This window comes from Juglans microcarpa x Juglans regia, chromosome 6S (assembly GCF_004785595.1).
Source record: "Juglans microcarpa x Juglans regia isolate MS1-56 chromosome 6S, Jm3101_v1.0, whole genome shotgun sequence".
Classification (NCBI taxonomy): domain Eukaryota; kingdom Viridiplantae; phylum Streptophyta; class Magnoliopsida; order Fagales; family Juglandaceae; genus Juglans; species Juglans microcarpa x Juglans regia.
Window position 1 is genome coordinate 20592526 of NC_054605.1, and position 18499 is coordinate 20611024.

The 18499-nt window shown below is 32.7% G+C and overlaps 2 protein-coding genes across 2 annotated transcripts; both read left to right on the forward strand.

Moving 5' to 3' along the window:
* The first annotated feature begins 932 nt into the window (after window positions 1-932).
* Window positions 933-1870, forward strand: LOC121236693 (TIR-only protein-like). Its single transcript, XM_041133124.1, has 2 exons — window positions 933-1381; window positions 1511-1870. Exons 1-2 carry the CDS (start codon window positions 933-935, stop codon window positions 1629-1631), a joined length of 570 nt encoding a protein of 189 aa, XP_040989058.1. The 3' UTR covers window positions 1632-1870.
* Window positions 1871-16205: 14335 nt separating this feature from the next.
* LOC121237415 (NAC domain-containing protein 72-like) lies at window positions 16206-17761 on the forward strand. Its single transcript, XM_041134144.1, is given in 4 exon segments — window positions 16206-16487; window positions 16586-16771; window positions 16774-16853; window positions 16993-17761. Coding segments are annotated over 4 exon segments (1059 nt in total). The 5' UTR covers window positions 16206-16306; the 3' UTR covers window positions 17605-17761.
* Window positions 17762-18499: the final 738 nt, after the last annotated feature.

Here is an 18499-nt window from a genome sequence, read left to right on the forward strand (position 1 = left end):
GGCGAGCGGTGGGGTCAGGGGTGTTGTGAAACCTGACAAACAAAATAAAAGCAAACACTAGTTGGCAAACAATCATGTGACACAAAATTAACGTGACAATGCGTGTATATTCAAAGAGTTGCAGAAAATTTTATTATCTTGAAAATCATAAAATACATTTTTAGACAAAATCTCATTATTTCGAATACTCAAACTTTTATTAAGTACATATTTTTATATAGTATCTTACAGTGAAAATCTTAATTTTTATTTTTTAATATTATTTACTTGAGTAAAATGTCGAGTACGCGTCAAACGAATCATCTATCTGAACGAATAATGAGTGAACTAATTTATGCCTGATATTTTTTCTAATCACAAACAATGCCAAAAATTTAAGCATGTACTCCATGACACAAGTCTTAAAAAAAAATTATATATAATATATATATAACGCTTCATTATCAGGCCGGACCTTCAAATCAGACTGATACACCAATAAAATCAGGCCCAACAAAGGGGCACGTACGGAGAGAGATCTCAAAGAATTCATGCCGAGAAAGAAAGATTCAATGAACGTGTTTGACCGTTTATTTTCTTAGAAGTGGTCAAAAACTTTTTGTTCATTTCCACTCCTGTCAAATCAGCAAAGACACGCTGTGTTGATTTTCAATCTCTTTAATTGGACAAACATTCGTTCTTCAGAATCAACTCAAATTTTCCAAATAATTATAATATTAAAGAAACAACATGATAACTGGTTCGATAGCGGCCTGCCTCTTTAATTCATACAGATATTATATATATATATATATAATACACATTTAAGGCAATGCAATTCACCCAAAAAAAAAACAAAAACTTGGCAAGCTGAGATCAAGGTAGTACGTACGTACAACTCCCATACCAAATTAAGCAGTACAAGGAAAGAGAACCTAATATATAGGAAAACCATGCAATATCGTTCATCAGTCCAGTTGGCCAGGCGTGTTATTAAACCCTGCGATGTGTTTATTAATCATAGAGGGATTGACACAAAGCGAACAATAGCCACGTTGTTGTACGATTATCTGTCTCGGCTCAATCTACGTCCCTTCTTAGACAACAAGAACATGAAGCCTGGAGACAAATTGTTTGAAAAAATTGATACTGCAATACATGGCTGTAAGATTGGTGTTGCTCTCTTCTCGCCTAACTACTGCAAGTCGTATTTCTGTCTGCACGAACTGGCTCTTTTCATGGAGTCCAAGAAGAAGGTCATCCCTATCTTTTGCGACATTAAGCCGTCTCAGCTGCATGTTCCACGTAATGGAGTTTGTGCGGAGAAGGAGCTCCGGAGGTTTAGCTGGGCTCTCGAAGAGGCCAAGCACACCGTCGGGCTTACGTTCGACTCCTTCAAAGGGTGAGAATTTATTATATTTTTGTTTTCAGCATAGTTGCTGCCGTAGCATGCAGTAATTAATATCGTACGTTCATCGTAAAAACGTTAGAATTTTATCCATTAATTCCATAATTTCGATTGTGTTTATAGGAACTTCGCAGATGTTGTAACAAGCACCTCGGAAATTGTGATCAAGAGCTTGATAGAGCTTGAGAATGATGAGCAGATCATCATGAAGCGTCGACGGAAATCTCCCCTGATCTCTTCATAAAACAAACCAATTATATATATATATGCTACATCGATGATCACGGATCGTACCGTAAATGACATCGACAACTGATCATTCTTCATCGATCAACTTTCCTACTAATGGGTTCTGCATCGTTTTTGTTCAATATCGATTTGTTTCGGTCTTTAAGCCAAATTTCATTCTTTGTAAAAGGGAAACTATTTTTTTTTTTTTTTTTTTATAAAAAACTCGAAGTTTTTTTGTTTTTGTTTCCCTGAAACATAATATTCCTTCAATTTTTTCTAATAGTAGTAATGTACAAAAAAATTAATAAATAAGGGAAACAGCCAAATGCGCAGAGCTCCTTTTGTTCATTGTGATGTACATTTACTGTTAAAATTGTTTAAAGTTATTGACGTTGTATGAGTCTATGACTCGACGGAAATGTATCAAATAACATTAATATTTTAATTTCCTCAGTTTTTTTGTCTCTTCATTTCTTCTTGGGAGATCAGTAATGTAGTACTGTATTTATGATTTTAGATTAGTTTCCTTGAAATTAGGTCTCCTAAGATTTTTACTTGAGCTTTTAATTAAATTTAGAGTGGGAAAGATAGACACATACACTAGACCATACAATATTTATTAACATATAGTTAATGTTCTCTAAGAAATTTATCAGATGACTATAAATATTGTAAAATCTACTATATGTATCTATTTTTTTCCTCAACTTTAAATCGAGCTAGTCCAACCACAAGGCCATTAAAGGTTGGATGTTTATAACGTCGAATGTGGTGTTCTTTTTCGCCAGTCATGTCGAATACGCGTGTTAGCTAGCTAGGTCTACAAGATGGATACTTTTTTTGTTAGAAACTTGTGTAGAAGTTCTAACTTCCAACGCTGCTATGTCAAGACCATGAGTATCATTCAATGTAATTTAGGGCATGTTTGTGTTGGATTATTTCAAAAATTCCCTCCAATTTGACATTGTCTTCTTTTTAAGTTTCCTTCCAATGTGAGTATTTTTTAATTCGTGAAAAGACAAATAAATTTTTAGTAGTTTATAAGTAAATGAATTTCACAATACATAAATTGGAATATAAAGGTAGACATACAATAGTAATGTCACCCAGTGCAAGGCACTGATCGTACGCGCACTACTCGTGACGCATAAACGCATGCACGTATGCATCATCACAAGTGACAGAATTATTTTAATTCAAACGAAATAATATGCTTTTTCATCCTTTTTTACAATTATTATTAATTGTCAATAATTGTTTTATTTCACATATTTTTTATAGAAACTGTTTTATTCAAATTCAAATAAAATAATATAATTGATGTTATTACATCTGTTCGTTCTAAGATTAGTGTTCAGAATTTCTAATATGCACACTATATAATCATTGTTGTATCCTGAGAACAAACTTATCAGATTCTCTTTTGCAGAACTTAATTTCATGAGTGTGAGACAATGTTTGTCTAAGAGATAGATTAATAATAGTCTCACTATTTGCCATTTTCAATCTATGTTTGCTATTCTTTCCTAACAGTTTGGACATTTATAATATCTCATAATTTTGTGAATAGTTGTGAAATAATTTGAGTGAAAATATTTTATTAGATTTTAAAAAATAAAACAGAAAAATTTGAACAAAAATATTATAAAATTTAAAATTTGATTGAATATAATTTTTTTTAAGTTTGTAAAAATTGTATTGATTTTATGTTTTATGAATATATAAGTTTGCAAAAGCTACATTAATTTTTGTGTTTAAATAATGTTTGGGTAATGATTAGATAAAAAAATTTAAAATTTAAAATTTATAAATTTAAAATTGAAGAATGTTGTTCAAATATACCCCCTTGAGAAAAACAAAAATTGTGGATAACTTGCCTTTAGAGTTTAGATAACATGGAACAAAAAGCGTAGAACACGTGCAAGTCAATACGGCCTTTGAAAATCTGACCAAAAGATCATTCCTTGAGGATTTGTTTAGTTATAAAGAAATTTTATTTGTAGTTTTTATTTAGGGACGGTAAATGTAGGTACATTATTAAATGAGAGAAAATATTATTTTAAGAGGAATAATTTTGTAATTTTAAAAAATTTTAAATTTAAAATAGCCTAAACTTCTATTGCAAACTCTAAATAAGAATTGTATCTAGTATTGTTCTTATGAGATAAAATGATATAAAAATTAAAAATAAAATAATATAAAATAAATTATTAGAATATAATTTATTTTATTTTATTTTAAAATTTGAAAAAAATTAAATTATTTATTTTATTTTATACAAAAAATTATAATAATTATATAAAATAGACTGTTTGGTTTGTTTAACCAAACCATACGGAATCAAGAATTCTTCTTCACGCGATCGATCAATGTCAACACAAAAGGAAAAGGCAGTAACGAAAATAAGTAACCAAAACGCGGAGAAAAGAAAGAAAGAAAAAGTACCCAAAACTATAATCGAAACAGCCGTTGAACAGATCTGTAGCTAGCATTACAGCGATCCTTCCTCGAACTCCTCGAAAGAATCGCCACCATGGGCACCCGGCTCACCTCCCCGGCCGAGCTCTTCATTCTGCATAACAGGACGTAATTAAAGAGAGTCTGGACATGGGTATATAGATCTGCGTGCGGTTGATGTGTTGTTTCTTCTTTACTTATAAAGCTGGTAACCAGCCATGTTTGGGGAGTATCGTTGTAGGTCAAAAATAAAAACCAGCGAAGAAATTAATATGAGGTAGTTGAGCAAGGAAGATTAGAATTTAGGCAGATGAGAAAGCAAATTAGGAAGGCCTAGTACTGCCTCTGATCAAAATCCGTTGAATGGCGTGGCCCATCTTTTCCGCCATCTCCCTGCATATCTCATCAGCATTCCTCGTAAACTAAGTGCCCACAACCCCACCACCGCCATTACTATCTCTGCTGCCAAGCTCATCCCTGCCTAATTTTCTTTTCTCCCGCATTCTCTCCTCTTTAATTCTCTGCTAGCTTCTGTAAATTACGCTCATCCACCACCACTACTGACTTTAATTGGTATAGACTATAGTAATGTTGTGGATTAAATTTTTCCGGCTGATGATTAGGTTTGTGAACTGAATGATTAACTAGGGTGTGGCGGCATAATGCTCATCTTCTTCTTGAAGTTCATCGTTAAAGTTTCCCACTTTCCATTCCCACCCAACATTCTTTGGCTGGGAGTTGCCGGTACTATTGGTAGCTTTTCCATCTTTTGCAATGACTCGTGTCGGTTGTCACGTTTGCATCCGTAAAATCTCAAAATCTCATAGCATTGGCCTTCAATTAGTCCATCTTTAAATTTAACAAATATTATCCATATTTACTTCACATTAAGACTTCATTTGATTACTAAACTCATTTCAACTCATCATTACAATTTTTTCAAATTCCAATACAAAATATAATAAACAATTCAACTTTTTCAAATTCTAAAATAATAATAATAGTAAAAAATAATATTCTAACAATATTTATCATCTCAACTCAACTCATTTCAACATCCAAACGCAACCTAAATTAACTAAATTATTTTAATTCAAACTATAAGCTACAATAAATCCATTCTTCTTTTCAAATATGAAAAGAACTATAACAAGTCTAAAAATATTTTTTGAGATTATTATATTATAAATATGATATTTTTATTCATATGAAATTTTATCATCTATATATATATGAGATTATTATATTATAGATTATTAGATTGTGAAAATGAAAATGAATATGATTGTTGGAGGTTATTGACGATTATAAAAATAAAATATAAATTAATTAAAAAATATAAATAATAATATTTTATTATTATAGAGAGTGATGACTAATCTAATATAGACTTCAAGTTTTAAATGATTAGCTAAAAGTGAAAAAGTTACATATTAATCAAAATTTAAATAATAGGATGGCTAATCCAATACTAATACTCTCAACAACTTAATTTGTATGAGGATTATATAATTCGTGATATCAAAAACTTAACTTGTCTAAAAAAATATTGACAGACATACATTATATTGTCACGGTTAAATCCAACGGCAATGGATTATTATTCTTGTTTGGAATCAGGAGCCTTTTCTGCGTTTTAGCTCCACCTACATATAGTCCATAATTTTGGATCACCAAATGAAGACCTCAATGGCTTGGCAAATAACGGGCTTCACATTAAAGTACTTAATGGACTAATCCGGTCAAAGAGACTTTTTACTGGAAAAGCCCAATGGGCTGGTTACTACAATAATTCAGAGAATTAGAACATTGGGCCCCCTAAGCCACTACGGGAAATTTTTTGTTTTGTTTTTCCTGACTATATAGCCCATTACTCCACAGTTAACAACTGCTTAACAAGATTATTAGATATTCTCTAAATATGTATAATATGATATTTCTATCTTATCATTATATTTATATCTTAAAAATTATTTAGTAAATTATTAATAACGTGTCATTTTGGAATAAGAAGAAAATACTATTTAGAGAGTCAAATAGTCCATCTTAAAGAGTGGCTAGAACACCACACCGTAAAGGCCCACGAACCAAAGGCTTGCTCGCACCAAAGATCCAACTGCCAAAATGCATTGATATTAAATTTGAATTCAACTATCATTAATGAAGATTTAATGATACAACGGGTGAACAATCTCCGGTGTGATATCCTTCCGTTATATTATCCCCCCGCGGTATAACAGCGGATTTGAAGCTTTAATAGTCCGCAATCTATCAAGGACTAGAGAATGTCAAGCCATGAGACAAGCCATTCTCATCACATGCTCAACTTGTATAAATAAGGGTTAAAGAACATATTTGAGGTAACTTTTAAACAATCTGAGAATTGAAACTCTCTACATATTCTATTCTGACTTAGATATAAGAGGTATTACAGAATATACTTCCTTGTATCAGACACGCTTTCCTGTATCTAGATTGATTTGCTATACATAATTATTTTCCTTGATTACCTCCTTTGTAATTTCCTTAGTTAGATGCTTAATTTGCTTCCTCTTTTGCTTTATACTATGGGCATTTATGTGAATATGAATATGAGGAATTTTTTCAATAATCTCCATGTTTACTCTTAATAGGAGGTATTCCTCACCGCATCAAGCCCATCTTATTTTCTTGATACACATTGCTGAAGTCGTCAATAGAGAACAAAACACGTCCACAACACTGTAGATTCTGCATGTCACTAACAATCTAGTTTTATATAAACCATAATTCAATGAGAAAAGCTCAGAACCGGTCGAGTGTTATACCCATTTTTACACCGGCCAAAAGGATCTCAACATATATGAGATATATTTGTCTTATAATGAATCCTACCTTATTCAATCAGCTCTATTCTTTTCCCTCTCCTCTCCCTTCCCAATTCTCTTCTATCTCTCATCTCCCATTTCTCCTTTTCCCTTTACCCTCGTTCTCTCTTCTCTCCCCCGTGCCCTATGTTCTTTCTCCTCTCCATCGAGTGCTTTGGAATGAATCGATCAGAACCCATTGGATTTTAGCCATTAACCTATAAGGTTTTTTTTTTTTTTTCTTCCTTCTTCATTGTAAGTATTTAGGGCATATATTTATGGTCGATTTATTTAGGGCATGTTCGATGCGAAAACCCATCAAACTAATCAAATCTTGTTGATTCACTTTCTATATTTAGGGTCGATTTATTTGGTAATAATCTTGTTGGGTTTTTTAGGGTTGATTTATATGTTGGAATAGAAAATTGATCTCCTCTCTGTTTCTTCCATGATAATTAGGTTATGACTCTAATTAGGTCATGAATGATAATTAGGTGGGGTTAAGTATGGGCCGATGGTTTCTTCCATGTTTTTACAGCTATTGTGTATGAAACTTTCCTCTAATGACAACATGTTGTGCTGAAACTGGATTTTTTTATTGTTGCACTAGGTTGTGTTTTTTGTATTGTTGTATTAGTATGAGCCAATGTTTTCTTCCATGTTGTTGCATTAGGTTGTGTTTGTTCGCTACTGCTTGGTTGTTTCTTTTGTAATGACAAACTCTTTTGGGGTTGCAAATTTGTGTCCTTTGTTGCATTGGGTACTGATATTTTGCTACGAAAAGGGGTGGTAGATGACCTGCGTTGTGTTTCTTTGTTGTTGCACTAGTTTGGGTCAATGGTTTCCTCCATGTTGTTGCGCTAGGTTGTGTTTTCTTTGTTACTGCTTGGTTGTTTCTTTTGCAATGGTAGAATTTTTTGGGGCTGCAAATTTGTGTTCTTTGTTGCACTGGATTTTTTGTTTTGGGGGTTGGCTAGCTTGTTTGTTTACTACTGCATGTAATGGATGATTGATATATTTGATTCAATTGCATTCTTTGCAGCAATATGAAAAGTAGTGGAGAAGACACCATATCTAGTTTATGGTCTATGAGGGCAGAAGATAAAGTGATCTTGGGACGAAGACCATTATGTTATTGTGGCATTCTCTCTAAACTGCGGATGTTTGGCAACTCAAAAAGTTTTAGTCGGCGGTTTTTGAATTGTTTATATTAAGGATAAAATTTTTAAACAATGTGGATTTTTTTTAATGGGTTGATTGTAAAATGAAACAATCAGATTATTGTAAGCGAACCTTGAAATTAGCACAACGAAGAAATGAAAGGATGGCATCTAAATGTGCAATAATAGAACATGCAAAATTCTAACTCATAGGGAAGAAATACAAAAGTGTGTTGATTGCATGTAGGGTTTTATTTATTACATTATTAGTTCATCTAAATTTTTTTTAAGTCAATGATAATGTAAATCGTTTAATGCTACATTAAAATGTACTTGGCTTATCAAGTTGTATTTATTTTCCGAATCAGCCTACGTGGGTTGTTGTAGACTACAGTATTCAAGTTGTATTTGTAAAAGACTGTTTTACATGCCAATTGAAAGATTGTTGTTCTCAGTTGTGATTGACAATTATACTAAATTGTATAATTGATGTCACTATCTACGAAATGTGAGATGAGAATCATATTGTCATCTCGTTATGCTTGAACTTTTAGATATATACACATATTTTAAACTTTCAGATATATACACATCTCTTAATCTAACTTATTGTGACGTGGTAATTTATTGTAATATTGTTAACCTTATTGGTACTGCACGGGTAATTGAAAAATATAAGGGTAAAAGACATGGATTTATGTACTTTATGATGGCATATACTTTATGATGACCTGGATTTAGCAAAAATAAGGTTCCATTTGGATACATAAATACTCTTAACAACCCATCTCATATCATCTTATCATTACAACTTATTCAAATTTTCATACAAAATATAATAAACAATTCAAAATTTTTAAATCTCAAAACAATAATAATATTAAAAAATAACTTTTTCATTGGTACATTTTCCTTTGGATTTTTTTGTTGTAATGATTTCGGCATTCCTTTGGACACAACATGTGGAAGATCTTGTAATGAAAAGTTTGAGAGTAATTGGCTCTGGACTTTATCTCCCTACGCGTTACCATCACTATCAATATTCATAAAGAGAAGCTCTTGATGAATATTCTCTATTCCTCTAAAAGCATGCTCAAATCTTTGGATAGATAGTGACCTCATCTTAACAACTTTATAAAATTGTCTCATCAAACGATGTTTCGTGACTAATACAGTTGGAAGCATCTCCAATGGCCCCTCATTGACACATATCCCATTTACCACACGACTCTGTGTATTGATCATTCACCTCTCTAAAACATATAATTGCAGTACATTGTTCAAACAATTTTTTTTGCCAAAACATGTAGGCTGTGTCGACATAGAAAGCCAATAAATTCAATCTTACAACATGTACAAAAAACAATGTTATTTTCCCTCCCAAGTGTCACTTCATATGCCGACTTTTCTTTTCCATCAATGCCCACCAAGTAAATTTTTCATCCATATTCCTCGTGTGTTTTGTGCGCGTACCTTTGGCTATTAAGTAACTCATCTTGGAAGATAAAAAACGATTTTCTTGTATAGATCTTGGCCACTTCCTCTTCAATATTGTGAGTAGTTCACATAATTGGCATCGATGTTTTTGTCTTCACACCTCTCTCTTTCCCACTGAGATAACGAGCGTTAAATACTTTATCATATTGATGGGCGAAATCACTTACTATCGTGCTTGAATGAACATAGTCTTTAAAAAACTTTGCTCTCCTTGTATAAATATTCTGCAACTAACTATTTTCTTCAATATTATACTTCAATAACATTTCAGTCCATTCAATCTCAAACTCCTCAATAGTGAGTGTCTCATGAATACAATGGTTAAAATCATTTTGAAATTGTGGATATTTGTTAGAAACATAAGCTAGATGTTTAGGAACTTTTTATAAGAGATGTCATAAGTACAATTTGTGGTCATTGTCTCATCATCATCAGTTATTATTATAAAGAGAGCATAACCAAGTATTGCTTTTAGCTATGTTTTCAATAACCATGTGTAAGACTCAGTCGTCTCATTTAAGTAACGCACATCCAAGCATCACAGATTGATTATGATGGTGAACTCTAGTGAATGGAATAAAGAGCATCTTGTAGTGATTTGTGAGGTACGTAGCATCAAACGTAACAGTATCCTCAAAATATTAGTATGCGGCCCTTGATCTAGCATCTACCAAAAAGTAATTCACCATCGACCCATTTGCATCAACTTGGATCGAATATACAAAACTTGGATTATTACGTTCACTTTCCAAAAAGTAAGCATATAACTTTTGTGCGTCTCCCTCTCCGAGAAGTTGTCTTCTTCGATTGCCCAAGTAATTCTGAATATCCTTGCTCAACACGAACATTATTTTTCATGTTGGTTTCCCAGACTCATTTAGCGTGTCTATTAATTTTTTCTACGTTGGTGTCACCCGTCAATGCCCACGAAGCAAACTTGTACTCCTAGGTGTCAACAAGTCATGATTATGCTGGAGTAGAAACTCAGACACAATCCATTTTTCTTCATCCTTATTTATTGTGATCATCGCCTTACACCTACACTTTGTTTCTACAGCCTCGAGTCTTACTCTCTTTTTAAGTTTAGAATTATGACAACATAATCATTCTCTCGAACACACATACTCTACCTCAATTAATGATTTGTCTATGTTTGACAACCGAGTATGGTTTGTTAGAATGTTAAAACCAGTTTGTCTGAAAAATGCTTTATAGCAACTATGTACATTCTCTACATCATTAAACCGTCGCCTCACATACGGCTTCACATATGAAGATGACATCGTATTATTTGTCTTGTCTTGTTCAATCTCAACATCCTCTTCGAAAATTTTAGCTTCATCAGCGCTAGAATTACAATAATCTAAAAGCTCAACATCATCTCCTCTTGAAGTACTCATTATTTAACCTGATAATATTAAACATTTGACATTTACAAACTGAACACCATCCTCATAAAAAAAACTTGGTAAAGCAATATGCTTTCTTCACTGTAATATAAAGCTATAAACAATATTAGCCAAATACTTTAATTATTTTCATAATTGTGGGCTGTGGCTATCTTCACATTAATTATTTTCATACTGGAATTCTTTTGTTAAAGCAATATGCAGCCTTTCATTAATAAATCGTGTATAATTTAAAGAACCTGGCTATATGAACTAAGAAAATATCCAAGGAAAAATCGTGTACAATTTAAAGAATCTGACTATATTTCTCACAAATCATTTTGAACAAAGTTTAATGATTTTTCACATTTTCTCAACAACTAAACATAAATTAATAGACAACCAAAATAAAAAAAGGTTAAGGTTCTAAGCACAGAGAGCTACAAATTTCTTCTAACGATAAAGGCTGAGAGCTACCAGTTTCTTCAACCGACGGCAGGGCGGGTGGGGGGGGGGGGGGTTCGAAGGGATGGTTGGAGCAGGCCGAAGGGGGTGGACTAGAAGACATGTTTCGAAGGCACGATGGGAGCAAGCCTACAGGAGTGGGGGGAAGGTGTTTAAAAGGACTATTTTTGTTTGAGAGAGAGAGAGAGAGAGAGAGAGATCTCGGACACACAGAGGGGAATATAAAAAACATAATTAGTCGCATGTGAGTCTATTCTCTATTTTGCTGAAACCCATACGTGGCAACTACTTATTCGCTGGTGTAAAAATGGGTATGACCGGTTCAAGGTCTCCCTAAAATACATTTTGTTTCAAATGATTCTAAGGATAATTAAATAGTTAATTATGTGGTATTTTACAGCTTTCAATGGTAATTAAGTAGTTCATTTAAATGAGGAAACAATTATGTTTAGATGTTGAACTGAGTTGAGTTGAGATGATAAAATATTATTAGAATATTTTTTTTAATATTATTATTATTTTAAGATTTGAAAAAATTAAATTATTTATTATATTTTATATTAAGATTTAAAAAAATTATAATGATAAGTTGAAATAGATACAAGAACAAACGGAACATTATTCTCTTCCTAATTTTTATTTTTTTTATTTTTTTGAAGTGACGGACCATTCATTAATTATGATCGAAGTCTTATACAGGACGCTTCAACCAAAAAGATAAATGGTTCAAAAACTATTTAAATATGTTCCTCACTTTCCTTGCTGCTAAATAGTCAATATGGGGAATAGTACATGTTCTTCACTTCTTTGCACATGGCTGTACAGCATACACACACGGGAAAAACGTTGTTGTTGTTGGTGTAGTTGTCAATGCAATGCATGTCTTTCTGGCTTTTTAATTTCCCTTCTCATCCTTGCTTTCTCCATTGTTGTTGTGCATTATTCTCCAATTATCCAGTATTTGACTAGTTTTCGGCATTCCACGAATTTTTCATCCTTATCTGTTATCAGTCAAGACTTCAATATCCTTTAGTTTTGAAAATTATTGGGTCATTTTAAACAATTTTCAACAACAAATTAGTCCTTTTTTTTTTTTTTTATTTCAAAACTATAACTATAGTAAATGAAAAACTAACGCAGAAATTCTCGAAAGCAATGAACATAGACGACTTTAATGGCTAATCTGAAAAGCGAATTTCGCTTGTTAAAATGCACCTTATGTCAATGGGTCTCTGCCAACCTCCGACTTTAAGGAGCCAGCGAAACTGACTGGAAGAAAGCTCAGCGTAAATGGTCAGGTCTAATAGTCAAGACCAAACTGAAAACTTCTGGGAAGTTCATGCGTGCACATGTACATCATATCATGTTGTTCTTGAATCATGATACCAACTTGGATTTGAATTCACGGCCTGTCGGTCTGTTCATGTTTGTCAAAAATCAAAAGGCAAGCCTGCCCAGAAAATTAAAAGAAGAAAAGAAAATTATTAGGAAGTTCATGAACATGGTACTGTTTTAATCGAACAATATATGTTACAGTAGGCATATTCAATCGGCTCTTTAATACGGTCAAAAGTTCAGAGCATCTTCATTGACACGATGATGAAGATGCCGGCCGCCTGGTGCATGCGTGCGCACTGCCGCTGCCATTTGGAATTTTGAACAGATGGAACGGCCATATATTCGCACATGGTTTATATATTTTATCGTGATCACTACCGAACGAATCAGAATATAAGGAAGAAGGATAGATTTACATTTGTTTAAATGATTTGAGTTGAGACGTCAATAATAATATTTTGTAAATTTTATTAAGAAATATTTAAATATAAATATATTAAGATATGTGTTTAAATTATATATAAAATAAGTTGATATGAGTTTAACTTTTTTATATAAAGTTTAAAAAATAAAAGCTAGTTGCGATACAATTGATTGGAGAGGAGTTAGATCACTTTAACAACCAATCAGAGCACTTCTAATGGGTTTTGTAAAACTTATTTTTATGTAAAATTTGAAGAAAAGTAGCTCAAAACTGCCTCTAAAAGATCATGTATTTTCAAATCTATTTTCTATTTTACTATAGTGTTTAGCTAAATGTTGCAATTGGAGAGGAGTTAGATCATTTTGTAAAACCCAATTTTTATGTAAAATTTAAAGAAAAGTAGCTTAAAACTGCCTCCAAAGGATCATGTATTTTTAAATCTATTTTCCATTTTACTACAGTGTTTAGCTAAATGTAGCATGAACTGTACACAAATGTAAAAATATTTTATTTTTTTATTCTCTTTTCATGTACTTTATCTCTTACAATAGTTTTTCTCTATTTGTATTTTTTTTCCAACAAATTATTAAATAATATAATATAAAGAAAAAATAGATAAATTGATGTATAATATATTATAAAAATTAATATGTAAAATAAAAAAAATAGATTTTAATGATGTATTTTAAAGAATAAGATATATAAACCATTGGTTGTAATCTTAGAGAGGCAGAAAAGAAGTTGGAACCTGGGAACATCTAGCCGCAATTCTATTCCTTAAAAACTAAGAAACCTTTAAAGTTATTCTCAGACTAACTTCACATTATAATTAAACAACTAGATTAGGCGACATGGAATACTACTGTAATTAATTAATTAATTAATCAATATTAATTAAAAACGAAACAGAACATGATGCGGATATTTATATAATTTGCATGTTTTTTTTTTTAACATCATAAAAGCATGCCAAAACACCCGTTAGATTTTGACGGTTACTGCTGGAAGGCATTAAAAATAAAAATTGTCCGTAATATAGTCTACATCCTGATCTTCTGATAAGATTAGAAGTCATTTTACCTTAAGAAGATAACAATGGAAAAGTGAGTAAGAGTAATCTTAAATCAAACGAATGCGATAAGATTGACACCGGCCTTCACTTAACTTAATACCAGAATCAATAAAGTAAAATAGTATCATAAACTTACAATTTTACTCATACAATCATATGACATGATGTCAGCAATTGAAATAGTAAATATTGTAAAAATTTTAAATTCAAATTTTAAATTAAAAAATAATAAATAATAAAATAAGATAAATTAGTTAGTTCGTTTGCTTCTTAAACTCCTCTCAACTCATCTTAATTTATCATTACAACTTTTTCAAATTTCAATACAAAATAGAATAAATAATTTAATTTTTTTAAATTTTAAAATAATAATAATATTAAAAAATAATATTCTAACAATATTTTATCATCTAAACTCAACTCAACTCAGTTTAATATCTAAACACAGTTTTGATATGTATAATATTGTGCATAAAATTATACGTGCATATGATACTTAAAATCTTAATGTTGTTCAACTGAATGATGTACATAAGATAGCATATATAATTAACTAAATGCCTGTTTAGACGTTTTAATTGTTGTCGATCGAGCTATATTGGTCCTGAAACGCGGTTTTATGCATGCACGCCAACTGTCAATATTCAAGTTCTTCATCAGCAATCGGCTTTTTCAATCAACGTGTGCAAGGCTTTAACCGCATTCAAACTTGAAGGCCATCGACCCGACCGACACCGTATCTTTAGTTTTCCATGGCATGTGTATTCTTATCTGCCGAGAGTGCTGGGATATATAGAGCCATAACCATTCATATAGTGCCACCTAATCAACAAATATCTGCACGTGGCGTGAAGCAAAATATCTACCTTCAAAGTTCAAACAATTAAATATCTCCGGCCTCTTGCAAGGTTTCACATTATTTAGACAAAATTAAGAACTTGGACTTCTACTTTTCACAAGACTCGAACGCTATCCTCAAAGATACCACATGTCACGGCTTATGTAAACGAAATTCCTCCTATGTTTTCCATTTTATTCTCAGATATTTTATCTTTTATTTTTTTTCGGTTTTTGTCATGACTCAACCAAAAAAGTCAAAATATCACAACAAAAGCATATCCATTTTCATGTCCCTATCTAACCTAAGAATCTCCACGCTCACAAAATTCCAAAACCACCTCTATCAAATCAAACTTTATTTTTTATATAATTATTATAATTATTTTAAATTTTTATATAAAATATAATAAATAATTTAATTTTTTTAAATTTTAAAATAAAAATAAAAATATAATTTTATATTATAATAATATTTTATTTAATTTTTAATAAAATATCTCACATGTCATTTGAACTTTATAATCAAACGAGGCTTAAGACCCCAAAAAAACATTTTGACCAAAAGCCACATCATTGCCAATCTTTTCGGTGAAAACCACCCATTGATTTATATTTTTATACACTTGTAAGCTAGGCATAGAGGTTGATGAGTGGAAGAAATCTAAAGCTCCACCTAAAAAAGTTTTAAAAATATAATTTATTTTTCTTCTTTTTCTTTGAGCTAACGTGGCACTAAATTGAACGTTACAACTTACAGCTAATTTTTTTGGATTTTTCATTCTTTCTCTTTCGCTCTTTCTTTTTGACAAATTGCAGCCTAACTCTCTCGGCACGTGTGTCCACGTTGCTGTTTCATTTCGCTGACGTGGGCTTTTCCACGTGTGTAGTACTATTGTCGTTTTGTGGGGGGTTCATGCACTGGAACCAGATAAGGTCGGCCACACCATAGCATCTAACATCGAATTAGTCTGGACACGTGGGAGTTTTTTAAAGGTGAAGAACTCAAGGTGTGTCCCATTCAGCCAACAGTAAGACAAGGACGACCGTACGACTCTGGGTGTCCACTCATTCTAAAATCTCTCTATAAATAAGCCCAACCCATTCAACTAAGAAAAAAAGAAAAAGAAGTAAATTCAAAATTCAATCTCTCTGTCTCTCTCTCTCAGTGTTCTTTTCTCTTTTGTGGAAAATTGTTGCGGAAATGGGTGCGCCGGAAATAGACGCACTTTCTCAATTAAGCTTGCCGCCGGGATTTCGGTTTTATCCGACAGACGAGGAGCTTCTGGTGCAATATCTATGTAGAAAAGTTGCAGGGCAGGATTTTAAATTGGAAATTATAGCTGAGATTGATCTGTACAAATTCGATCCATGGGTCTTACCAAGTGAGATTTCACCCCCAATAATTGAGCTCAAAGCATCAATCTTGAACCATAATTCAATCTTGTATTAAAGTTTCTCATATTTAATTTGGTACTTGCAGGTAAAGCAATATTTGGTGAAAAAGAATGGTACTTCTTTAGTCCTAGGGACAGAAAATACCCAAACGGTTCAAGACCAAACAGGGTTGCGGGTTCTGGGTATTGGAAGGCAACTGGGACTGATAAGATTATCACCACGGAGGGTCGTAAGGTTGGCATAAAGAAAGCTCTGGTTTTCTACGTTGGAAAAGCCCCAAAGGAACCAAAACTAATTGGATCATGCACGAGTACCGCCTCTTAGAACACACACGAAAGAACGGAAGCTCCAAGGTAACAGAAATTTTTTGTTACATCATGATACTCCACGCTGTTTTAGATACTCTGGTTTCTATTCGATTTGTTTTAGGTGGTTTTACTTTCTTTTTCTGATATGAGTTTCTTGTTCTTGTTTTTTTTCTTTTAATTGCAGCTGGATGATTGGGTTTTGTGTCGGATTTATAAGAAGCACTCGAGCAGTACTTCTCAGAAGCCTACGACGAGCATTTCGAGCAAAGAACATAGCAATGATTCATCGTCTTCGTCCCACTTAGACGATGTCATGGAGTCATTTCCTGAGATTGACGACCGCTTCTTCGATTTGCCGCGCATGAATTCTCTCAGGAACCAACAGAATCTGGGTTCCGGAAATTTCGACTGGGCCAGCCTTATAGGCGTTAGCCCGGTACCCGAATTCGCCCCGGGAAATCATGCTCAGGCTCAAACGATTTATACAAGTAATGACATGTACCTCCCTTCCATCCCGCCGCTTTGCCACGTGGAGTCCCCGCCGGAGAAGTTCAGGCACACGGTGGATGAGGAGGTTCAAAGTGAACCCATAACTCAGCGGGTCCATAACTCGGTCTACTTTCAGCAGAACCCGAACGCTTTGACTCAGAACTATTCAAACTCGCTTGACACCTACGGATTTCGATACCCGAATCATCCGGGTGCGTTCGGGTTCCGAGGTTCCGACAGTAAAAAAGTGTTACAAAAATTATCTTCGGGGACCGGAGTGAATTACCATTTAGAACAGTGGGATTAGAATCTAGATTGCTGTAAATATTTTTTGGGATTCTTTGGGCAAACGTTTTGGCTTTAGATTCCAAAAGTGGAAACCTTTTTTTTTTTTTTTTTTTTTTAAATGTCTTCGTTATTTTTAATTATGATTATCTTATCAATATATTTTATATTGCATCTAATAATTGTCAATTGACGTATAAATAAATAATAGTAAAAACTTTGGTTTAATTAATAAATTTACACTATACATCATCAATTTAATAAATATTAAAATTTAAATTGTACAAATTAAATTATACTATTAATATGTGGTATAGAGATTTTAGAATAATATTAAAAAATAATTTACAATTAGCAATCCAAGATAGTCAGCATCATGTTTGGGGATTATAATTTCCCGTAATTCATGGGGGGGGACCTCGAATGCTCTAATCTTTGTTTGGACACCAATAATTTGGTTTCCCTTTGCTACATGAGCATGTTATTTGGTCAACAATGATAGTGTTCCAACTTTTAAGCCGCAATTAATGTTTGCATGTGACCGATGAATTTTGGTAGTAAAAATAGCAATGTTGAAGACGGCGACGGGACAACGTGGTAGGGCATACTAATTAAGATCATAATGGTTGTTGGTTTTAGCGTAATGAAAGGTATGGCAGCGTGGGACAGTGACGTTAGTGATATATGTTTATGGTAATATATTAATGAAGTTGGTATTTGAAAAGCTCCTCGCCTTAGTGTGTAGAATTAATAGATTAATTATTGTTAATCTGATCTTTCTTATTGTTAATTTGTTGTACATCAAACGGTAACGGTGTTTCTATTGTGTAATTGAATTGGAGATAGAACGAGAGAGAGAGTAGTAAAATGGACCAGCTACGTAGTACGTGTGTTAACATTTCAAGTTAAAATGTCAT